This window comes from Lepisosteus platostomus, chromosome 24 (genome assembly GCF_059453375.1).
Source record: "Lepisosteus platostomus isolate fLepPlt1 chromosome 24, fLepPlt1.hap1, whole genome shotgun sequence".
NCBI classification, from domain to species: Eukaryota; Metazoa; Chordata; class Actinopteri; order Semionotiformes; family Lepisosteidae; genus Lepisosteus; species Lepisosteus platostomus.
In genome coordinates this window covers 6514698-6540052 of record NC_142634.1, presented here as the reverse complement: position 1 = coordinate 6540052, position 25355 = coordinate 6514698, and the positions used below count along the sequence as shown (strand labels likewise).

Genomic DNA, 25355 nt, shown 5'->3' with positions numbered 1-25355 from the left:
ATAAGGTAATTAAAGTACTATAACTCATTTAAAAAAATGAAAGTATCTTGATTGGGATTAAAATAATTTTATAGCAAGTTTTAGAATTGAACATGTATATCAGTGGCTGTACATGTCGACGAATGCTAAGAGAAGTGTTAGAGCCGGTGTAAAATCACAAGGGTCACACTTAATCATGTTGAAGCGGTGACGCCTGTCTCAATTGTACAGTGTCCTGGAACTGAAGCTGTTATTTAGACAGTCTGAAATCCCACTGACACAAGAAACCACACCGTTTGAGAATGACAGGGAACCGGTTGATGGAGTACTGTGGTCCTGGGTTCAATTCTTAAACCTGGGGTGCTCTCTGTGTGGAGTTTATAAGTCCTCTCCTTGTGTGTGTGGGTTTCCTCTCACCATTCAAGATCATACTAGTAGATTATTTAGCTTCTTGAAAAATCACCCTTAGGTGCCTGCCGTGTGATTGACCTGTATCCAAATCAGGATGGACCCTGCCCTGTGCCTGTTGCTTGCTGGGATAGGCTCTGACTCTTCCCAAATTGGAAGAATCGGTAAGAAAATGAAGGGATGAAAAACATTTAAGTGGCAGGAAGTTATGTCAATGGAAGTCAGGCACGCCACTATTTAAGGTCTTGCTTTTCCTTGCTCCCTTCAGCTTTTCAAACAGATTCCAAAAGTAGTGGTCACTGACCTTTTCAGGCCCATGGTACAGCTTTTAATGCATTTTTATTTAGTTTTGAAAACATAAAAGGTTGGGGTGTTTTGAGTTGATCTCTTGATTTGTGCACCCATACAGCATTGGCAATAGAAACTGTGGGGGAGACTTCAGCAGACACTTGTCTGTAAGCAATTATTTAGAAGTTCAGCAGCTATATCACCCTGCAACTCACAACTGCCAATGTACTGAAGCTCAGCAGGTGTGAGCCTGGCCAGTGCCTAGGTGAGAGACCTCCTGGGAAAGCTAAGGCTGCTGCTGGAAGAGGTGTTAGTGGGGCCAGCAGGGGGTGCTCACCTTGTGGTCAGTGTGGGTCCTAATGCCCCAGTATTCTCCGTACTGTAGGCACCATCCTTTGGATAAGATGTAAAACCGAGTTCCTGACTCTCTGTGGTCCTTAAAAGTCCCAGGGCATTTCTCAAAAAGAGTATGGGTTAGTCAGAGTGTCCTGGCCTTTACCAATCATGGCCTCCTAATAAACCCCATCTCTGAACCGGCTTCATCACTCTGTTCTGCTCCTCACTGACAGCGGGTGTGCGGGGAGCTAGTTAAATTAAAGTGTTGGCAATAATTGAGATAATGGAGTTTTCATGTTAAAAACAAGCTAAATCAAAGGAAAGACATTGAAAAGACGTCTAGCAGAAAGCACAATTCTGCTACTGTTTTAAAATTGATTGTAATAACTGCTTTTTCTTGTAATAATTGTTCGCGGTGTGTAGCAACATACGTCATATAGCACCATCCACTTGAGCAGGTACAATAGAAAACAGTATTGAATGTAGATTTGATCACCCTAAAACACATTTGGAGGATCTATGCTTATTGGTATACTTTCTTCAATCAATGCTTTCCGTGTTTTTTAGTCTGCAAACCCCTGTACGAGAATACTTTGAACCTTTGCAAGCCCCCAAAACACAATATATTAAGACACATAAAGTTCATGTCATGAATCCGCATTAAAAATGTTACACCTGACAATATCCGTAAATAATGCAATATGGCTTCTTCGCCTTTCAACAATCATAGATGCTGCCAAAAATATTTTTTAATGTGGTTGTGTCACCTAGTTAAGGTTAGGTTACAGCTCGGCACGCCCACACTTTTACGGAAGGTCCGCCTCCCTTTAGAAGTCGGGTTTTTTGGGATTTAGGAATGATGTAATCTTTACATTTATCAATTGTCCTTAAACGCAACAAATGTGTTAAGTAATAAATTATAATGATGACAAATGCATGAATTGTAGTGACGTTTAGATCCAATATTTTATTGCAGTGTGAAATAACGAAATACTTAGTTAAAGTCACCCCCTTTTTTGGTTGCTTGTTGCCAGTCGGAAAGAAATACAGATGGACTCGAAGAGCCACGTATAGGGAGTCAGAAGGAGAGTTCCTTTGAAAGGTTGGTTCATAACATAAATTTATAACCTGTGCAGTTTGCCTATTGTGAAACAGTTTAGTGAAAAGTTTGGACGATTGGAGTGTTTAGAGAAAATCTTCAGTAATGTAATCAAATTGTGGTCCTGAGCATGATGTACAGTAAATCCTACATATACAGTAAGATAATGAAATATCTCTTGTTACTACAGTGCGAGATCGCTATTTTGTTTATGTTGCGAACTGCTGGAAGACATTATAGTAAGATCATTTATTTCTTTCCGATTATTGGTTTTTTTTCTCTTGGTGGTTTCACTGGGTGTCGTACTTGCTTTAATTTGCGTTTATGTTAGCACACAAATTGATTAGGACACACCTCGCTTATGATCTGGGAAGGGACATCGGATAAAGCTTAGGTCGACGATGTCTGTATATATTAATTTCGCTCTTTATATAGGTGCAATTGTATCTCAATAGATCTGTTATCTTGTAAATTGGTAGAATACTAGCTGAGAAGCACAGTGATCATACATGCTGTAGCTAGTATGCAGTTGTAAACTCTTAAGTGAATACCGTGGGAGACAGTGAAAATATCCTTGGATGTTTCATTTTTATGCTTCTCACGTTTAAATCCGTCTGTGCGCGAGTTTAAGGTCTGAAACAGTATATGTCCTTCTTTCTAGGCGACGTTTTTATTTTAGAATAATAAAAAAACCTGTTGTAATGCTACAATGATAGTTGGTAAAAGCGATGGTGTCGTTACCCCTTGGGAGGTTTTGGCAGGATGAAGGAGAACTTTAAAAGACGCTTTGAAAGTCCAGGTAACGAGAGGTATCGCATCCCTTTTCCTGCACGAAACCTCACCGTCGCCAGCTGGAAAAGAAAGAATTGACCAATATTCAAAGGGCTTTGTCTAATGCTGTACACGCAGTATTACAGTATGGTGGTTTTCGATAAACGTGCCCAATACTGTATTGTTATATTTGGTGTTTTTATTTTTTTACCACTGTTCTGGTAAAATATACTTAATAACAGAAGATCCCGGGTAGGCCACCAAAAAGGGTCGGTCCTATTTTATTCCTAATAACGCGGCTCGGTTCGTCTAGTTTGAGACATGTTAGGTGTTCACAACGTTGATCAGCCGTACTGAGTTTGGAGTGGAGCTGTTTTTCTTGGTTCACTTCCTTGTTTGTAGGAGACTTCGTTTGCTTTTGTTCACATTGCAGAATTGAAGTGAAGTCGGTTCCTTTGTTGTTCATTACATTAGACACCTTTTAAATTATTTATCACCAGTCTTTTCTCTTTTAAATAAACTGTTCTTGTATTGCTCTTCTAGGAAAAACAGAAATTGACAGTGTTTTATCAAGCTCTGTCTGAATTTTGCTCTCTGACTATATTATTAAAAATACATCCTCTCTTGTCCATTTAGATCTCTCGGAGGTTGTTGTGTAGTGCATTTTCTGCAGTGCTGGGGATTTTAATCATATAATGAGAACCCCTGAATAATTTTCTGTTTTCACACATGCCTTGTCCCTGGTTCCGTTCACATTCAAGTTTATAAAGTGACCTGGAGCTGGTCCAGTTTGCCAAGCAGACTGAGACTGTGTCTTCAGTTCTGCAGTTTCAATTTGGGTCTGTTTGTCTGGTAGTCGAACTTTGTCATTCACACTGGTTTGCAAATGAATGCAAATTGTGCTGAGTGTGACAAAAGCTCCAGTGTGACCGGTCCTTAACATGCAGCAAACAAACACCTTTGAACCAGAAACAATCATTGCTAATTGTCCCTTTTAAGTTAATTGTTTACTACGTATTGCCCACGAGTCTGGAATTTATCAGCATCACCTCTTTGATTATGTAAATCTGTAATTGATTACATGATGCTGTTTAGCTGAGCATGAGAGCACTGATGTGACAGATGTTTTGAATTGGGTACACACTACATTGAGCGTACGTTGTGGAGATAAAAGGCTTTTCTTTTTTTGTGTTCCAGGGAGTATGGTAACCGGGTAATGGCTGGAGGGGCAATTCATTAAAAGTCAAGTCTTCCTGCAGAGGATAGTCCTCAAACTGAGTGTTATGAAGTGATATGAAGGTGTTATACCCTTGCAAGTCTTCAAATTCCAATGGACTTTCCAAAGTGATCTGAAACTTACAAAAAAAACAACAAACTAAAGCAGAGATCAAGCAATTCCCATCATCATGGAAATAGAATCTCACCAGCAAGAATCCCTTCCAGATACCAAAGCAGGTGGCACTTATCCTGTGGGGAATTCTACAGAGCTCCTGCAGCAAGGAACCTTGGAAAAGCCACCCGGCACAAGGGATGGAGTTAATGGTAAGCGAGGCGGTAGATCGGAAGATAATTTAATAATAATAATGTTAATGTAATAGTAATGTTTCTTTATTAGCCCTATACAATTTCTTGCATTAGGAATTCATCTTTTCGCATACCCCAGCTTTTTCTCCATGGAGACACAGACAGGGAGAGAAGCTTGGGGTCAGAGCGCAGGGTCTGCCATTGTACGGCACCCCTGGAGCAGTTGGGGTTAAGGGCCTTGCTCAGGGGCCCAACGGAGTAGGATTCCTCTGCCAGCCGCGGGATTTGAACCGGCAACCTTCCAGTCACAGGCGCAGATCCTTAGCCACAGAGCCACCGCTCCGCCAATTTGAGGTGTCCTGAATAAGGTGTCTAGGCTGTGCTGTTAATGTGGGCAAAATTCCCATTTCTTAGTAATGTAAAAGACTGTCAACTTAATCTCAGTGGAAAATGAGGCCCATACAGTGTCTACCTTGGGGAAAATGGCAGATCCGTTTATTAATTTTTTTATTTGAATTCTGTAGTTAATTGTTTAATCCTTTATTTAAGCAGATTTTGAGAACCTGCCGTATATCCCTTCATACAGCAAGATGTTTACTCAGGGTACAGCAGCATAGTGCAGGGGATTTGAACACGCAACCCTCTGGTCCAGCGTTCTGAGACTTGTCTCTTCTCCATGCTGCTGCCACGGCTGAGAGACGTCTGTGATTTGAGGATTCACGATCCAGTCTTTAACAAAATGGAATGCACAATCATGTTTGTTCAGCAAACGAATAGCAGGGCATTCCCAGATTTCCAAATACAAATTTAAAACAGCCACAGAGCCACAGGGCTGCAGCATGTAGGAAAGCATTGTTTGTTTTACCTAACAAGTGTGTAGGCCAAAGCAAACAGTGCTTTTCTTTCACCACAAGATAAGATTCATGTTGCTGGCATATCCTTTAAACCGGGAGCCTGTTGTGAGTGATTCAATTGTTTTTCTTTGCAAACAAAGGAGGCCCTGAACCTCTTCTCCAAGCACTCCAGCATTTTTTTTGTGCTTTGCTTGGAACAAAAGAGCGTTGCGATGACAACACAAGACACTGCAGACAAAATCACAATCTTACAGTGCTGCATCAAAGCCCTGGAATAAGCCTGTTCCTTCGCAAGAGTGTTTCACTCATTGCTTGCTCCGGTGTCAAAGATTTTTAAAACATCAGGAATTCTGTTGTGCCTTCAGGTAGTTGTTTACTGTTCAGGCATCAAGCCTAGAGCAGTGTCATAAATTCCCACTGTTTCTGTAGATAGTGCAGGTATTTTCGGGCCCAGGGATTAAAATGTGGGTTTTGTAGCAATGCAAACTTTTATCTTATTTTAACACTTGATTTGGAAGTTAAGGTCACATCCAAAATATTGGTGTGTTTGTTTGTGTGGATTGATCATTTTAGATAGTGTTACTAACCCTTGTTCTACATCATTTGTGCTTAAAAACCAGCTTGTGTGGCTGGTTAAAATCCCTCTAACTGGTGTGATCTGAAAAAAAATAGCAAGACTTGACTCCAAACCTTTTCTTTTAGGATAGCTTCTCCCTGTCTAATAAACCCGCCTGAAACTGGAAAGTCTGAGTTAGCAGACTGACGCATGAACGAGCCTGCTTTTTCTGAGGCCTGTCTGTATGTGATATTCCTTCGCTGGTGCCCAGTGGCCGTGTCACACAGCCAGCTGCCTTGGCGTGCTCCATGACAGGATCCCTTTCTCTAATGATGTGTCATCGCCGAGCTGGCGGGCCGCCGTGTGTCTGGCAGCGGATGAGCCGAGCCTCGTTTTTCTTCCATTCTGTCACCCGTGCTTTCAATTGTAAAAGAAAAATCAAAGAAGATGTGTGCTTCAAGAAGGCTTAAGTCGTTCTTTATTGCCGTATAAAAGGAGTGTTTGCTGGAGGTGGAAACTGACATGCCGACTAAAAAAAAACAAGTGAAGTGAGTTGTTATCGGCGTGTCAGATTTGGTTTTCCACACTTAAGTGAGCAGCAAATGGCTCAGGTTCTCCTGCTGTTAGACCTGTTACACAGGAAAGCTGTCAGTCAGGAGCAGTGTGTGAGTGGAGGCACTGGCTGTGTGTGTTTTACCCTACCTGCTTTGCAGGGTAAGGCGGGCTCTCCACCTGTTGCTGATGTCTTTCTCTTCTTTTCATGGCTGAATGTGCAGGTCCTGTTGTGAAGCCTGGCGCGGTGCCGAACGGAGACAATGTGTCAGTGGGTTTGGGCGCTGCAGGGGAGAACTGCTCCAATGGCCCCTTGCCCCCTCACCAGGACACTAGTCCCTCGGCCAGCCCACAGAGGGAAGAGCCCTCCTCAGGTGTGGCTGCTTTCCATCACAACCTAGCGAAGTCTCAGGGAGCTAATTCTGAGGGCACTGTTCATAAGAGCGAAGCTTTGCAGTCACTCAAACTAAGTCTACCTATGCAAGAAACTGAATTATGTAAGCAACTCGGCAAGGGAGTGTCACCTTTTTTTTTCCATTTGAATTCCCTTGGCTCTTTCACTTCAAAGGCTGATCGAAACCTTTTTAACCCCCCCGCTTGTACTCACAGTTTCCCTAGTGCAAAACTAGTTAAATGGAGCCCTGCTTTTGGTTCTCTAAAATGCAGTTTGTGGCGTAATTGTGTTCCTGCATCTTCGGTGTGATTCCCTGTTCCTTTCTGCAAATTACCCTGCAGCATAATCGGAAGATCCAGCCAATGTGCTAATTTCCTTTCTTTCTTGAATGGTTTTCATGAATTACCAGATGGAGACAAACCATTCTTTATTTGGCATTTCATATTAAAATATTGGCAATTTATATTATTTTATTATGTACAAAAACACATAATAAAATAATATATCAAATATACATATCATATAATACATACAAAATACGTTTTTTTACATACAAATTTATTATGTATAATATGTATACAATAAAATATCCACTCTACAGACTTTCAGCTTTTTATTAGCTTTTGTTAAGCAGTGTAGTTGGATTCTTCAGGAAGATCTGTTTCTGAATTAGCAGAAGCTGTTTAGCTGACATTTTTATTTTGGCTTACATTATTTCGACCACACTGAAACAGCTTCATGTAAAGAGCATTTCTGTTTTAAATTTCCTTCTCTGGGTACTGTGAAATGTCTCAATTGCATGTTTTGCAATCTAAACACAGTGCTAATGACTTTTGTGCAACCTGTCTGCGTTCCATGCATGAAAACTTTAATTCCTACATGAAGGGTTAGACGCGTCTTGTTGCAATACTTTTATTTCCTTACCAGTTCCTGAATGCATGGCAGCACTCTCTCCCTGGAGAGGTGTTTATCTCAGGGCTGGTGCTTTGGTATTTTCACACAAGCTGTGGTTTGTTAAACTATCGTACTGTTTCATGATCTCGATTTAAAAATGGTTGGAAAACCCTGAAGCTGGAGGTCGAGGGAAGTACACATCACAGTCTTTATCAGCTAAAATGTAATGATGAAAAACATGATCTACAGTATCAAGATTTGTGTATGGAATAGTCTATCCAGCCTGTTTCACATGGGGGTATTTTAAGTTGAGATTAATTAAATAACTCATGTGGCTCAAACGGCCTTCAATCGTTCTCAGAATTGCCTGCGAGTTAGGTAAACCACAGTTTCTGTGAATATAACCGAAGTCCCCTTCTTCCAGAGTGTTTCTACGCTTTTGTTAGCCTGTTCTCTGCCTTCAGGCTCTGTGGAGCCATCCTTGGAGCTGGAGAATGAGGAGCAGATTCGACTCGCAGCCCGCCGGCGCCTGGAGGAGCAGCTGAAACAATACAGGGTCCAGAGGAAGCAGGAGAGGGTGAGCGTCTCCAGGACATGTCAGATTGCTACAGACAATGCTGCAAGGGTGCCCAACGCTTATCACCCAGTTAAGGATTGCATTTGTTGTGTTCCCATTTAACTGAAAGCCACTAACAAACACCCTGCTTTTGTGTTAATAACATGCAAGGGTTCTGTCCATCAAAGAGCCATCATGTTAGAACAGTTTTGAATGACAGATACATTTTAGAGACCAGCAGCCATATCACCCTGCAACTCACAGCTGGCAGCCCACTGGAGCTCAGCAGGTGTGAGCCTGGTCAGTACCTGGATGGGAGACCTCCTGGGAAAGCAAAGGTTGCTGTTGGAAGAGGTGTTAGTGGGACCAGAAGGGGGTGCTCCCCCTGTGAGCCATCCTTCAGATGAGACGTAAAACCGAGGTCCTGACTCTGTGTGTTCATTAACCAGGGTGTCTCCCAAAAAGAGTAGGGGTGTTATCCCGGCGTCCTGGCCAAATTTCCCATTGGCCCTTACCAATCATGGCCTCCTAATAATCCCCATCTATTAATTGGCTTCATTACTCTGTTCTCCTCCCCACTGAGAGCTGGTGTGTGGGGAGAGTACTGGCACACTCTGGCTGCGGTGGGGCTGCACACTGGTGGCGGTAGTGGGATTCCCCATTGCCTGTAAAGCGCTTTGAGTGGAGTGTCCAGAAAAGTGCTATGTAAGTGTAAGCAATTATTATTAATTATTATTCCTTTCAGTCTCATCACTCGACCCCTAAAAGCCGCCCTTTCAGCACACTAGACCCAGAGCTGATGCTGCACCCTGACATGCTGCCCAGAGCCAGCACCGTCTCGATGACCAAGGAGTACTCCTTCCTGCGCACCAGCGTTCCCCGGGGGCCCAAGCTGGGCAGCCTGGGGATCCCCCCGCCGGCAAAGGAGAAGAAACCCGCTAGATCCTCCCGCTCCAGCAAGATCCACTCCTTGGCAGATTACCGAACGCCGGAGGCCGGCGGCGCTGCTGGGGGGAGCTCCATGCTGTCCTCCGGGGAGGCCTCCGCTGGGTCCCTGAGGTCCAACTGGAGCTCGTCCTCCATCGTGTCCGAGATCAGCCTGGCCTCGGAGACGGAGGAGAAGCTGGAGGCCTCCTCCCAAACCGGGGACGGCGCCTGGGAGGCGGACGGTAGCGAGTCGGGGTTGAAACAGGACGGCAACGACAGCGACAGCAGCTCCTACAGCAGCGCGTCCGCCTCGGGGACCTACGGCCTGCTGTCGGCCGTGGTGAGCGCCCAGAAGGCGCCCTACACCGTGGACGGCAGGGAGGTCCCGCTGGAGGCTGTGGGGCGGTACCCGTCCCTGCAGGAAGTGCTGCAGTCGGCCGCGGACGAGCAGCAGCAGCTGGCGGCGCAGGAGCAGGAGCTGAACGGAGAAGTGCGCAGCCGCCGAGACAGTTTCTCCAGCAGGTATTCTTTGAGAAACTGCTTCGCCAGTGTTCATTTGTGTTGTACGTCGTTTGCAAGTCGGAGCACTTTTGTTCGCTTGAGTACACGTTCACTAATTAAAAGGACGTTCTGCACTAGAGAATTGAATTACAGGCAGTTCGTTTTTCAATGCTGGATTCTCTTTTTCTTTCTGTGGAAAGAAGATTCTTTTCCCCTTTTCTTTCTTTTTCCAAATCCGTATGATGTTGGTAGTGGGATTTGGTCATTCAAACGGGTGCTGGTGCTAGATTTTAGGGTGTCTGGTTGTTTTTTCGTGTGGAGGTTTCAGTGTGTTTGAATGGCTTTGTCAAAGTTTAGAAATGCAGGCCTGATTTGTTCACGTCTTTGCACTTATTTCTGCTCTTGTGTGGAAGCGTCTCTTTGGGAAGCTCGGTCATGGGAAGTCATGATGAAGTGCTTCAGGTCTTGAAGGAGAAGATGAGGCTGGAAGGGCAGTTGGAGTCCCTGTCTTCAGAAGCTAATCAGGTTAGTGCTCATCTGACGTCACTTTACCGTATATTAGGAGTCCCGCTGGGAAACCCAAGTTAACCAACCCGCTTCTCCGGCAGGCGCTGAAAGAAAAGACAGAACTTCAGGCCCAGCTGGCCTCGGTCAGCACCCAGCTGGAGGCTCAGATCGAGCTGACCCAGGCCAGCCAAGAGAAGCAGAGCTCCCTCTGCTCGGAGGTTGGGACTCTGAGGCAGAACTGCTCCGAGCTGGAACGTGCCATGGTGGAGCTGCAAGGCAACCTGGAGAGCAAGAATGCGAGCCTGGTGTCGCTGAGCAATGACTTGCAGGTGGCAGAGGAGCAGTACCAGAGGCTCATGGGAAAAGTGGAGGACGTGCAGCAGACACTGGTCTCCAGGGATAATTCTGGTGAGGATCCCTGAGTATCGGTGCACTTAACTGTTAGGGTCTTCACTATTCAAAGCAGATTGAGATGAATGGCGTGAGCAACTCAGAAAGCCTCATTAAGCCTTTCTTTCCCATGCCATGAGAACATCCTTCCAGCCAGATGCAAAACAGAGATGTAACACTTGAAGTGATGGGAGAGGAAGCGTTGATGTTTTCTTGCCGTAGACAAATACAAGCGTTCAGCATGCCTGGAGATAAAAAGGGCGTTTCCCGTTCTGTTCGGTGGTGGAATGATGGGTGTTTGCTCCCTGCAGTCCAGGAGCTGCGGCAGCAGATGGGCGCCCTGCAGGCCCAACTCCAGCAGGTGCAGCTGGAGCGCAGCGCGCTGCAGACGCGGCTCAAGACCTCCCAGGCGGAGATCGCCTCACTGCAGGGGGTGCGCCAGTGGTACCAACAGCAGCTGGCCATAGCCCAGGAGGCACGGGTTCGACTGCAGAGTGAGATGGCCAACATGCAGGTAGGGACCACGTTTGGCACATATATATGTGCAGGTGCTGCTCCTTGGCGACTCCTTCCTCTAACAATTCTATTCAGCACAGCAGAGGTCATTTAATAAATGTCATTGGCAAGTAGGAGTTTCTTCAGGGTGTGGAAGATAGGGTACCAAGACTAGTGCAATGTGATGTGTATTTAATAGTGTTAGGAAACATATTTTATCCAGACCGTTTGGATACATTCATGCAGTGCTCTTGGTGTTTTGCAGGCCGGACAGATGACTCAGATAGGAGTGCTGGAACACCTGAAGCTGGAGAATGTGACACTGTCCCAGCAGCTCACAGAAACTCAGCACCGGTCCATCAAGGAGAAAGAGCGCATCGCCGTGCAGCTTCAGAACATTGAGGTTGATTTAGATTTCTAACTGCATGTCCTGTTCATTCGGTGTAACTTATTGTGCCCTTAACAAACCCCATATACTTTCTGCTGTTTCGACAGCAGCATCTGAACTAAAATCTGTCAATCAAGAGCAGTTTTTCAGCTGCACGTAGTTTTATCAGATAGATTTAAAATCTCAGTGAACAAATACAGGCTCTTCCTTAAAAAAAAAAAAGGTTAAGGTCTGAAATAAGAAAGTGTTGTGGCAAATGTTTCATCTGTCTAGAGCTGTGTCTGCGAGAGGGACACAGGATGTGGGAGATTCCCCATCTGCCATGTGTGACCTCTCGTGGCGCTGTGTGTTCAGGTGGACATGCTGGACCAGGAGGCAGCCTTTCGCCAGATCCAGGACGCCAAGTCCATGGTGGAAGAGGACCTTCAGCACAAACTGGAGGAGTTTGAAGAGGAACGGGAGCACCTCCAGAAACTGGCCAACTCTGCCAGCACCCTGGAGAGGGACTTGCAGCAGGTATGGGGCAGCTGCCAGTCTTCCTGCTCGGACACAAGCCAGTTCACAAATTGATATGAATCGCAAAATCCTCATGCTCCCTTATAAGGCTCTGCATGGCTTGGCACCTCAGTACCTGTCTGAGCTACTAGCATCCTACTCCCCACCTCTCAGCCTTCGGTCTTCTAACTCTAGTCTCCTATCTGTCCCCCAAGCCCGTCTTGACAGGGTGACACTCTTGCTGCGCCCCAAAGCTCTGGAACTCTCTCCCCAAGGATATCAGCGAGTCACCTTCGCTAAACTCCTTCTAATCCAGACTCAAAACCCTCTTCTTTAACCCCTCTGCTCCTACTGTATTCAGTACCCCATCTACTGCCTCCTCTCATTGTGTACTCTCATCGTGCATATCTTGTGTATTTCTTTTTAAATTGTTGTTGGTGTCCTGTAAAGCGCTTCGAGAAGCCACCCTTAAAGGCACTATATAAAATAAAGTTCATTATTTTATAAAGGGGCCCCTATTCTTTGGATTGGCATGCAGCCCCCATTTCAGAGGATTTCTGAATTGTTTTAGTGGCACACGTGGAACAACATGCCTTGACATACTGAACCTCACTAGTGCTCATCAGTTGGTTGAAGTGCAGTCTATGACCAAAAATGCAGACCAGATGGATTATGGATTTGGACTTCGTGAAATACCAAAATGATATCATCATAATTTTCCATTTTATACAATGGTAGTTTGGAAAAACGCTAAAGTTGAACATTCTGCTTTTTCTTGAGAGCTACAGAGCAGTGCATTCAGCTTGCAATAGGATCTTAAAATCCTTTTTGGTTCCTTGCTTTCAGTGTTTTGCATGTGCCAGTGGAGTAGCGGTGTGTTCTGATTGGGTTGCACGTGTGTGCAGGTGAAGCTGACTCTGTCCCAGAAAGATGCGCAGCTGGAGGCCCTGCAGCAGGAGCACCTCGAGCTGATGAAGCAGCTGACCGCCACCCAGGAGGCCCTGCACACCAAGGGGCAGGCCCTGAACCAGCTGGAGGCCCGCTACCAGGAGCTGGAGGCCCAGCTGAACGAGCTGCAGACTGACTCCACTGCCAAGGAAGATGCCATACGGTACTTGCAGAATGAGAAGATCGTCCTGGAGGTGGCGCTGCAGGCCGCCCGGGCGGACAAGGAGGCCCTGGATGAGGGGGTGCAGAGGCTGGGGGAGGGTACCGAGGCGTCCTCCGAAATCCTGGAGCAGCTCAGGCAGGAGGTCAAAGTCAAAGCCACGCAGGTCAGTCAGAAACCCTCTGCGCTCAGGTTGCAGCCTGGCAGGTCACATGTATGGCACTGTTAGCATCCATGCTTTCTTAGTCTTTATCTGAAGCTGTGTGTATGAATATGGACACGTCAGCCACTGAAAGCCTCATCCCTTTGCTTGCCCCATATCCTTTTGAGTAATAAGTGTAAAATAATAATTCAGTTTCATCATTCCATCCTCCAATGCCAAGCTCTGCAAGTGTTAAGAATTCTTGGTTAGAATTCATTCATTTCCTGCTTGATTGATCAATTTATCTTGTACTTTAAAATGTATTAATACTGTGTTTTGTTCTTTGAAAGATTGAAACCCTACAACAGGAGAGCAGCACATTGAAGAAGCAGTCTCAGAAACTGAAGGAGCAGTTTCTTCAACAGAAGGTAAGTTGTTTCGGTATGTAACGAGAAAATAAAGACCTTTTGTTGTGAATGAAATGGAGCCTAAAACCAGTGACTTCCTAGCTGAACACAGTTACAATTTGATGCAGTGCAACAGCCAACAGTTGAGGCATGAAAATAGGTTTGCAGTTCAAAATAATAAGATATGCTACTGAAATTCAGTAGTTAGCGTGCACTTGGACTTTGACGTGAAGGCAGATTGGGTGCAAGCTGTGTCATCTTGTGTTTCTGCATTGTCCCACAGGTCATGGTAGAAGCTTACCGCCGGGATACCAGCTCCAAGGACCAGCTGATCAGCGAGTTGAAGGCCACGAAAAAGAAGCTGTTGTCGGAGGTGAGGGGGCTGAAGCAGGAGCTCCTGAGCTCCCAGGGGGAGAGGAAGGCGGCAGAGCTGGAGCAGGCCAGGCTGCAGAAGGAGGTGTCTCGGGTCCAGCAGCAGATGAGCAGTCTGGAGGCTCATCTACAGGCGGTGCAGAGCGAGAGAGACCAGCTGGAGACCCAGATTCAGGTAACGAGCTCCGCCCTGGCTGAGAGCTTTGCCTGAAGCCGGCATCGGCGATAACTGACCAGCTGTGCACGCGTGGGGCTGTTTTAACAGATATTTTATTTCCAGTCCCTGCAGTTTGACCACAGTCAGCTGGCCGCTGTGACACAGGAGAATGAAGGACTGCGAAAGCAAGTGGAGCAAATGCAAGACGAAGCCAAAAAGTGAGTCTTCATGCCGATTATTGAGGCAAATATGCTGAGCCAGTCTGTTCCCATTTATCTGATTTATAAGCAGCAGGGATATTAGTTACACAGTTGTCATAAAGACCATTCTGTTTATTGGAATAAGTCGTGTCGTTTTTATATATCCTTGGTTTGGGGGTAAATTATAAATTACAAAGGAAAAACACATGTAAGAATTAAGGGGAGAAATATTACACTTGGCCTTTTTAAAGGCTTTGATATTGACGGTTCATGCAGCACGACTGCACATTTAAAATTCTCTTTTGGCAAATATATTCTGCCTAAGTTTCCCCAACGTGGGCTTCCTCCCTAATGTTTATTTAAAACTGTACCCGGGGAACTAGGGTTATTTCTGAAATCCTTTCCTACAGGGCAATCACAGAGCAGAAGGTCAAAATGAAGAGGCTGGGGACTGACCTGACTAGCGCTCAGAAGGAAATGAAGGCCAAGCATAAGGCATACGAGAACGCTGTGGGCATCCTGAGCCGAAGACTGCAGGAAGCCCTGACAGCCAAAGAGAGCGCAGAGGCAGAGCTGAACAAGCTCAAAGGCCAGATCACTGATGGAGGAAACAACCAGGCCTTGCTGGTAAACCCTTACTGTTTGGGGGTTAGAGTTACCCTACACAATATCCTTTTAGGATTTCCCTACGTTTTATTTAATATGTACCAAAACTGCAAAAGAAACAAGTTTACATGGAAAGGAACAAGTAATAGGTTTATTCCATGCTGAAAGGAAACAACGTTTTGGCTGTGGAGCCTTCTTCAAGTGATTAAGTATATATATATAAATATATGAAAATGATAAAGCAAATCTTCCTTCTAGTCCCGAAGAAAGCTCCACAGCCTAAACGTTGTTTCCTTCCTTCTGTTTTCAGCACGGAATAAACCTTGACTTGTTCTTTTGCAGCCTGCTTGTCCTGACCCAGCTACCCACTTGAACTCGTTTAGGTGGATATGAGTTCACTGTACAAACATCGGGTTTAAAGGAGAAGGAGAATTTTGAGCTGCTGTTCTCCGCCTTAGGCGCTGAGCTGTTTGTGGGGTGATGAGGAGGCCTCTTGCCGTCTGTTTCAGGAGAGGATAGAGGCGCTGCAGACTGAGCTTCAGACCGTGAGCCACAGCAAGGCCATGCTTGAGAAGGAGCTGCAGGAAGTCATCTCCCTTACCAGCCAAGAACTGGAGGAGTATCGGGAGAAAGTGCTGGAGTTGGAGGATGAGGTAGGAAAGGCTATATCAAAACTCCTTAAGGGTGGGGAGCATGTGATGAAGAGCAGTGATAGACATGTAAACTTTCAATAGTATCACACCTATTATATCAAACGAAATATGATTAAGGGCAGAACATTTATTACAGAAAACATTTCCTATGTGCAGATACGTCTAAGAAGTGCATGGTAAGACAAAAATGTGTTGCCATTCCAGTCTGACTTATTGATAAAGTAAATCAGTCTTAAAATACACCAGCACAGTCTATTACGTCTTAAATATGAGCATTCAGCTTTTCCAGGTGTAGATCAGTGTAGATTTTTATGTAAAACATTTGATGTTTTCTTTTTTTTGTAACCTGGTAGCTGCAGGAATCCCGAGGGTTTAGGAAGAGGATCCGACGGCTGGAGGAGGTCAACAAGAAGTTATCGCTGGACCTGGAGCACGAGCGAGGGAAGCTGGCCGGGCTGGGACAATCCCATAATGCACTGCGGGAGCACGCCAACATTCTGGAGACAGCCCTGGCCAAGAGAGAGGCGGATCTGGTTCAGCTTAACCTGCAGGTCAGTCTTCTCACCACAGATCCATAGTTTCTCCTGGAACCAAAATCTCATAATGAGCCACAGCTGTATTCAATCAACATGAACCCACATCCCCTGGTCAACTGAACTGCCTTTTTTGTCTGGGTTAAATGTTGAGGTCTTAATTCACCAAAGAAGTTTCCAAATTAGAAGTTTGTAAGGCCATCTTTACAGCCTGTATTCAAATCCTTTAAAAAGGCTACACAGAACTTTATATAATCTTTTCCGATCTAACTAATTAACAACTAACTCCCTTGTTTCTGGCTAAACAGCTCTTAGTGGGTGATCAATTGATGATGAACTGAAGGTTTGGATTGACACCATAGCAGACAAGTCCCACAGTGAGGCAGTCGTTTTCCTTTTGCTTAAATCCAGGTCCAAGGACCAGCTGGGCCAGCTTCCAGCTAGCACATCTGAATGTGGGCCATCCTCACAGCCACTCCCTAGCACAGAATCCATTCCAATGTTAAATCTCACTCAGCTTTTCAAGAGCTTGAAGGAAAGTTTAAAAACACCAGGCAATAGTAAAAGTGAAACAACTTAGCCTGCTATTCAGGATGTGGTACAGGTGTGCTCCAGGACAATATTGAGCCTTGGGCCGACACCAGTTTGGGAAGTCTCACGCCATGTGCCTTTCTTCTCAGGTTCAAGCCGTGTTAAAGCGGAAAGAGGAGGAAGACCAACAGATGAAGCAGCTGGTGCAGACGCTGCAGTCCGCTTTAGAGAAAGAAAAAAATACGGTCAGGTCTCTCAAGGAGCAGGTAAGGACACGTGTTGGGTGGGTGACATGGTGTCACACGCCCAGTTCTTGCATCCGAGGAGAGAGACATCTTTTAGTAGTAAATCCAATGTCGACTTGAGAACACGGTGCTGCCTTAGCATATGGTCTATATCACAGCGCAAAAGTGCCTTGTTGTGATTAAAATCTTAGTGAACCTTCTAAACCCTGTTTTGTATTTAGAGAAAAATCTCTTTCTCTCTTACCTCATGAAACGACTTTTTGGTAGGAATATCAGCATATGTAGGAGCAATCAGTTCTTTGTTATGGAGCCAGCCTTCTGTAAACAAAGTCTCCATGAGGGTATGATTTATCTGTTGTACAAATGAATGTGTAAATGCCTTAGCTTTTGGAGAAGCAGGGATGAGTGGGCAGTACAGTATAGGAAGTGTTATTTATGGGCTCTGGTTATAATAATGCTAGGCTTCCAGCAGCACTAATGTATGCTGAACGTATCTGACAGGTGGCAGCAGCCAAAGCAGAAGCAGCTCACAACCGCCGGCACTACAGAGCAGCCATGCTGGAGCTCAGCGAGGTCAAAAAGGATCTCCAGGCGAAAGAGCAGTTTCTTACGGCACTGCAGACTGAGGCACAGAAACTCCAGTAAGCTCAATCCACTACTCCAAACTTGAAATCTCTTTTTCTTTCATGTCCCCTTGTTTTCAGTTTAAAAAACAACGGCCTTTGTGGCCATTTAGAAATGCAGGCGAGGAGTCTTATGCAGTATGTATAGAAAATCGAATGCGTCAGTATTTCAAGTCCTGTAACTTTACTTTACCGGTGCGTTTTGTTTTGCACAGCGCAGTTAGTGGGCAGCTCTGGTCAATCATGTTCATCAGGGTAGAAGGAGGGCCTCAGGGTAGAAGGAGGGCTTGTGTTTTTCAGGTTGAGCTTGTGTGAACTGTCTTTCCCCCCCCCAACAGGGCTAGGGATGAGGCACATTCCGAGGAGGTGTCGCAGTTCCAGCAAGAGCTGACAGAGGCTCGCTCTCAGCTCCAGCTTCTACAGAAACAGCTGGAGGAACAGCTTAACAAGCAGCCTCTAACCAACCAGGAGGTATGAGACTGATAACACCTTTATCAGCTGCCCCGTCTACAAAGGAACTGTAGAGCGACTATAGAGAAACAGGAGACAGCTGTGATAAGGCTCCTCTGGTATTCATCCTTAGTGACCGGGGCTGTGCTCTGCAAAAGTGTGAGTCCAGAAGAAGAAGCTGCTTCGTGGATGTGTGATGGGTGGGTTTGTTTTCCCCGCAGGTGGAAGATCTGAAGTGGGAGGTGGAACAGAAGCAAAGGGAGATCGAGGCTCAGAAACAGCAGCTGGAGATGACAGAGCAGTGCAGCCGCAGGGAGATGGAAAGCCTGCAGGCAGCTCTTCAGGTGAGCACAGCCCTAGAACGGCTCACAACCCTGATGTTGTTATGACTGTCTTGGGTGAGATCTGAGATCAGTTTATATTTCCAGGGGCATATCTGTATATTGGTATACAAACTGAAAACCCACCAAATAATATATCCTACCCTGAAAACCAATAAAACAAACTAATCAATGTATGCTTAAGTGGGCTTCATATTATACAGCATTAAATTAGTTTAAAGCTTATAGTGTGTTGTTTAAAGCTTTATATTGTTCATACATGAAGGTTTAACTGATATTCTCTTCTTTACTTTAAATTGATGTTCTTTTGAAAGTTAAATGATTCATAATCTGAGGAATTTTATAGAAAAATATCAGGCAGAAGAATAATTGTCGGAGGATGGGAAAATGTGTAGACTTTTGAAGAGCATAGGGTTACAGCAGAGGGTTTTTTTCTGGGTTTTGTCTGGGACTATGGCGAAATGGGGAAATTAAGCCCGAGTTGAATTTCAGGGCATCAGGGCAGAGTTGGAGGTGGTGCAGGAAGAGCTGACGGGCAGCAGAAAGGACAAGTTCATGCTTCAGTCCAAGGTGGTTGAGCTGAGGCACAGCATGAAGACTCTGCTGCAGCAGAACCAGCAGCTCAAACTGGAGCTGAAACAGAGCCGCCAGAGGAAGGTGAGCGACCAGCAGTCTCTCTGGGAGATGGACACCTGAAATGAACCTGTTGGCTATAGAATAACTTTCAATAATGTTACTTTGAAAAAAGACTTTTAAGCAGGCCTTTTTTTTGCACTACAGATATATAAAATACTCCTTTTCTACTGCATTTATTTGCTTAGTGCAGTTTGCTTAGTCTTTTAAGCATGTGCTCGTGTGTCTTCTCCAGCGTATGGAGCTCAAGGGCGAAACAAATGCGTCAAACCCCCTGACTCCAGTGAAGATCCCAGACTGTCCTGTGCCGGCCTCCCTGCTGGATGAGCTGCTGAAGCCCTCGCCTGCAGTGAGCAAGGAGCCCTTGAACAATCTGCACACCTGCCTGCGACAGCTCAAGTAAGACCATGCACTCCTCTGTCAGGCGGTATCGAGAAATTACCCTGCACACAGGTGCTCTAATCATTTTTGTTCTATCCTTCATATTGAAAGTCTCTATACCGTAATACTTCCCTGCACTTATATAGCGCTGTTCTGGACACTCCACTCAAAGTGCTTTACAGGAAATGGGGACTCCCCTCCACCACCAGTGTGCAGCCCCACCAGGATGATGGGACGGCAGCCATAGTGCACCAGTATGCTCCCCACACACCAGCTCTCAGTGGGGAGGAGAGCAAAGTGATGAAGACGGTTCAGAGATGGGGATTATTAGGAGGCCATAACTGGTAAAGGCCAGGGGGAAATCTGGCCAGGACACTTGTTTGGTTTATGTCTCATCCAAAGAACAGCGCTTTTTTTCAGTGTAGTGTTCTCATCACTATACTGGGGCATTAAGAGCCATACAGACTGCAGGGTGAGCACCCCCTACTGGCCCCACTAACACCTCTCCTAGCAGCAACCTTAGCTTTCCCAGAAGGTTTGGATCCCAGGAACCAAGTGTATATAACAGTACCTGAGAGGTCTCCTACTCAGGTGCTGGCCAAGGACCTGCTGATCTTCAGTGGGTTGCCAGTTGAAAAAGAAAGTATTTCAGATTTAAAGCCAACAGCCTTGTCATGACCTTGAAAAATCACTACATGCTTATAAAAATTGGTGTGGAAGTCATATCACCACAGGTGGCTTTGAGCTGGCCAACACCAAAGCAAAGCAGGCCCAGTTTTCCTCACCAGCTCCTGGAGTGATGCTGCTCTGGCCCAAATCAGGCTCGTGTTGGCCCTGTAGTGTGAACTCCCAGATGAGTTCAAATTGGTGCTGTCGAATCGTGCCGAAAATGCGCGTGGGAGAAATGGTAGGGAGGCAGATGATGTCTGGAGACAAGACAGACTCTGTGTCCTGCCTGTGCTCCTGCTGCAGTGAGGGGGATGGTTCAGAGATGAAATCCTGGCTTCTAAGTCGCCTAAAGCTGCAACAAGATTAATTCATCTGGATATGTAGTCAGCAGGCTTGTGCATATTGAGAGGCTTAAAGTGCTTTTATTTAACTGTTTCTGTGTGCCCCTTGGCTTTCCTGCTGTGTTCCATACCCTCATCTACTGTCTACTCTTAATATTTTTGTGTGATTCTGTAAAGCACTTTAAGAAGCCACTTTTAAAAGCACTGGATAATAATAATTACTACAATAATACCAATAATAAAAACTATAAGCCAATGAATTGAGCATGGGAAGAAATAGGTTTTGTGGTCTGATCATGTACTGTATATATAAATGTTTGTTTTTTTTCCCATTTGCCAAAGGCAGGAGATGGACAGCCTGCAGAAACAGATGGAGGAACACACTGTTACAGTTCACGAGTCCATGACGTCGTGGACGAAATTGGAAGGACAGCTCGTGGGCCTGTCGGAGCCCGACGGCAGCCCCCCGGCCGCCGCTGAGCGAACGGACAGCTCGGCTCCGCCCCAGCCCCCCTCCGAGCTGGGCCACGCGGCAGCCGGGGGCGAGGCCAGGCAGCAGTCGTAACGGCGCGCAGGGAAAGAGGTTCACCCACCCGCCATGTCGTCACCTCTGGCCCTCGCTGGTTTATGTGGGTGTTCGAATGTTGTTGTTGTTTTTTTTTTTTAAATGACCATTTCTGAGAAACGAACGGTTCCCCAGTCATACGCTGCATGTGGAGGGGCAGCATTTTCCGATTTCGTTCAGCAAACCGAAGTGAATAATTAGACAAAATGGCCAAAAAGTGTTCCGATGTTAAATCGACACTAGAACCCCTCAAACCCCTGTCATTTCTTCTTGTTTTGTACTTCTTTGAATTTTTCTGTTCAGGATTTAGTTCAGAATATTTTAGTTGGATGATTCAAGAATTGTAAAGGCTTAAGACGAAACGTACAATTAGGAACACTTTTTGCACAGAGAGGCCCCTTCTTGTGGCTTAGTCATACTGTTCTTCCTATCTGATGTGCCTCATGGATGAGAGGGGTTGTCCACAGTCTGCCCTCATTCAGCTTCACGTCTCGGTTGTTCACGTTGTCAGCTTCTTGAATCCAAGATATCGCTATCCATGTGTTTCCAGTTTCACTCCAGGAAAGGAGTTGAGCTTTGAAACTCCAATATCGGAAGACAAGGCTCTGGTAGTTCAGGGAATTTTCTTTCCTCGTTTCTTTCGCAACTTACGGCCAGCCTTTCAGAGCTCATTTACAGGACTGTATTACTGATTGCTGTAGACAGTTTATTGCATAAATATAAACCCAGACCAAATATAGTTTTACCATCTTAAATTGTCCAGAGCATCAGCTTTTTAGTATGCTGCTATTCGGCTGTACACTGATTTTATATGTGTATATTTTCTTTTATATAGGTTGATGTATTTAAGGTCTATGTTTTGCCCAGAATGGTATTATCAATGACTATGGCAGTGCCATAAAAGCTAGGGAAATCTCCATAAACACATCAAGTTGAGTAATTAGCTTTTCGAATGAATTTATTCTTGTAAAAAAAGTTAGATTTAGCTAGCCATCAGTTTAGATCTTAGGGAATAGCTTGCTGTTTGGCAGCATAAATTGCTACCTAATTTATATGAAAGATATTGGCTGAAGTTGCACATGTTATGCAGTAGATGGCATAACTGACCTAAAGAGAGAGAAATCTTTATGCTAAAAATGTTGATATACTTTAAGTCAGAGGTACTCCTTAATTTATTGCATTTAATTGTTTGTTGTTTTTCCGGGTCTTTATTTAAAAGAATGATTATCAAAGGTTTGTTATTTCTCATGTTGTTCATATGTTGTTTCATACAGCCTTAATTAGTGTTCATTTCTTAGAAAAAGGGTTTCCTGGGTAGTCTTGTTAGTTGAATATCCAATGTTACAGCAAAGTTTAAGAGTATGATGCACAGTACATTCTTTGCTTTACTACTACTTTGTTTTCTGTGTTATTTAAAACTTCCAATGAATTTAATAAGGTATGTTATGTACTTTGAAGGACACGAATGAGATGGGGAGATATCCAGTGACCTGACAGGTTGACGTTCTTATACAGACATTGAAGTGTCCTTGTTGGCCTTGAATATAAACCTGCTGCGCTCATATCAAATCAACATCGAAAACACTTACACTGTGGTTTCAAAAACTGTGGGTGCTGATTTTTTCTAAAACTTTGTTTTTGCCTGAGCAAAATTTATGTCCGGAGACTGTACTGCTTAATGTTAGTCAACATGCCAAATTTACAGTCTGAGTCCTGTGAATGTGGAATAACACCAAGAGCAGGACAGTGCTTAAAGGCATTTTTCTTATTCTTATTTAAAAGAATAGCTGTTAGTCAGGGGCAAAGCGGCAACAAACATTGAAAAGAAGACTGCACCCATACAATGGTTTGAATTCCAAAGGGATTTTTTTTTTTTAATTGAGTGCTAACTTATATTTTGGCACAATATTCCATATCCCTTTACAGGTAATGTTCAAATTCAATACAGGACTGATGCCTGAGGAAGACTGTTTGAAACGCTGTACCGTAAGATAAACTCAGTAAACATAACTTTGAAATTCAAACCACTGCTTTTATAAAAAAAACAACAGGTTGAGATTCTTTTAATGTATCAAGAGTGCAGAAATAGAGAATATACTGTAACTCTTTGAGAGCCACCTCTGTCTTACAACCACTGGATAAAATGAAATCATTTAAATATCAGGATCTTTTTATGAAACATTTGTTCCCTCTGGGACATGTCATCTTATGATAAATATACCCCACAAAGACATGAGATTGTTATAATCCTTCTTCTCGCATAAAGTAATGTACCATAAATACAGGTTTTAAATGAATGAAACTGCTTTATCGGTGAGTTTCACTTTGTAAAGATTGTTCTTAGAATTATTTCTTACAGGTGGTTTTCTGATCAAAAGGTTTTGTCTCTGATCTTTCATTGTAGCTACACTTTTGAGTCTTTCCTTGCCTGTGTCCTTGAGGATCTACATGTACTTTAACATGAAACTGAGTATGTAACCTCTGTACCTCTTATCTCTGTCGAAACCTGTGATGGTTTAATGAATCTTTGAGGTTCAACGAAACACTGTGTCTAAATAATGCCAAAACTGCTTTGGAAAAAAGAACAGTGGTCTTTTTACTGTTTTATACATTCAGCTAAAAGGAGTACAACTGCACATTGTGAAACTGCTTCCTTGAAATTCTTGTGACCCGATAAAGTGTATTTAGCCAATAACACACCTGTAAAAGCTTTTTTAAGACTTTGTTTAAAGACAAAAAAAAAATCAAGAATCCTTGTAAAACCATGACACCTATATAGCAAATAGCAAACAGGCTAATGCAATTTTCTGACATGTTTTTTTTAACAAACTGAAAACTGAAAGGGAGAATTTCTTTCTAGCTTGCTGCTATTTATATTCAGACAAATATCCTATATCTTAAAAGTATGCTTCCTGTTGTTTGTTTACTCAGTGGGGAATTTTGAACCAAGTGTATGTAACTGGGCTCGTGTACTCGGTGTGCTCCAGGGGTGACGTCATGCCCCTTTGAAATGTAGACACTGCCACGGCAGGGGAGCAGTCTTTGGGCACAGTGGGGTTATCCTCTGCCCGGAGAGTGGCACTGTATGTGCCCAGCAGGGGCGTCCAGAGTAGCTTTTGTCACATGTGCACACTAGTCCCTGGTGTTTTTCAGTCCGAAACTGTACAAGTATGAAACCTCCTAATGTTTCTTGGCTTTGCAAGAATCCAAAGGACCAAGAGGAGAAAAGAAAAACTGAAGTCTTCTTTAGCCCAAAGAGACAGCAAATGGGGAACTGACACCTATTGTCTTGATTTCAGAACAGGATGCTGCAAACTGTTAAGGGGTTCTGCTGTTAATACAGTAGTATGGTTATCATGTACATAGTTCATAAAAATATTGTAATCCCAATATTTCTACGAAAAGAGTTCATTGTTGGCTTTTTTTGTTGTTAAGATACCTGCGTTTGCATAAGCTTTCCTGAGCTTGAGGAAGTCAGTGGCAGGTTAACACAAATGGAGAGCATGTTAAAATAACTGCAGATTAATTCTTGGAAGTTCTGTGCAATAAACTATTTTTTGGTAATGTTTTTCATGATTGTCCTTTTTAAACATTGATGTTGACATTGTCTTAATTTCCTTGTCCTAAAAAGATTCAAAATTCATCACCTGTTATGGACATGGGGGGATATGAATAAGGGAAAATATTCATAAGGTATTGTGACAGCACTTCATCTACAATAAGCAAGTCATATGCAACAACCCGGCAGGTGTCTACAATTCCTACAATGACTTCAAATTCATTTTAGAATCAAAGTTTTTCTCTGTGTATATATATATGAAATATCTCTATATAGATATATTTTATATAGATATTTGTCCACATATGCTAAGAAAAAATGTGAATAGGACTGCTCAGTACATAATTTTAATCATGAAAGCTAAACAAGGCTGGACCTATTCTGAACTGGGATGGGAGACCTGCAAGGAAAGCCGAGTTGCTTCTGTATATGGTTGACCAATAGGTGCCACTCTTTCAAACTGCACAGAAATTTGCCTCTAGGATAATATAGGACACTTTTCTGTAGGAAGTGCCGATCTGTGGTGAGATGTTAAAGTGAGCTCTTGACTGCATGGTCATTAAAAAAATCTTGTGCTACTGTTTGAAAGAGTAAGGGGAGTTACCTGCAATTTACTGGCTGAATTCTACTTTGAGTTTAAGATGAGGTCACTTTATTAGCCATATACAATTTCTTGTATTAGGAATTTGTCTTTTCACATACCTCAACTTGCTCTCCATGAGACACACAGACAGGGAGAGAAGCTTCAGGTCAGAGCGCAGGATCAGCCATTTATACAGCACCCCTGGAGCAGTTGAGGTTAAGGGCCTTGCTCAGGGCAATGAACCTGCAATCTTAGACCCACAGGCACAGATCCTTACCCACAGACCCACTGCACAGCCTGGCCTAACAAAACTTTAGACTTAATTCAACTGGAGATGCACCT

The 25355-nt window shown here is 44.2% G+C and overlaps 1 protein-coding gene across 5 annotated transcripts; it reads left to right on the top strand.

Moving 5' to 3' along the window:
• The first annotated feature begins 1960 nt into the window (after positions 1–1960).
• golga3 (golgin A3) lies at positions 1961–24435 on the top strand. Of its 5 annotated transcripts, none has more exons than XM_088617924.1 (24): positions 1961–2113; positions 4079–4423; positions 6592–6741; positions 8120–8232; positions 8957–9660; positions 10053–10164; positions 10248–10554; positions 10848–11050; positions 11297–11434; positions 11774–11935; positions 12820–13188; positions 13515–13592; positions 13855–14118; positions 14224–14318; positions 14711–14927; positions 15416–15559; positions 15913–16110; positions 16773–16889; positions 17370–17509; positions 17830–17962; positions 18163–18285; positions 18775–18939; positions 19151–19314; positions 20649–24435. In XM_088617924.1, exons 2-24 carry the CDS (start codon positions 4288–4290, stop codon positions 20869–20871), a joined length of 4455 nt encoding a protein of 1484 aa, XP_088474050.1. In that variant the 5' UTR covers positions 1961–2113; positions 4079–4287; the 3' UTR covers positions 20872–24435. The 5 variants fall into 5 exon arrangements, with proteins under 5 accessions (XP_088474050.1, XP_088474047.1, XP_088474051.1 ...); XM_088617921.1 differs by having other exon boundaries at positions 6592–6864; XM_088617922.1 differs by lacking the exon at positions 1961–2113 and adding an exon at positions 2120–2268 and having other exon boundaries at positions 6592–6864.
• Positions 24436–25355: the final 920 nt, after the last annotated feature.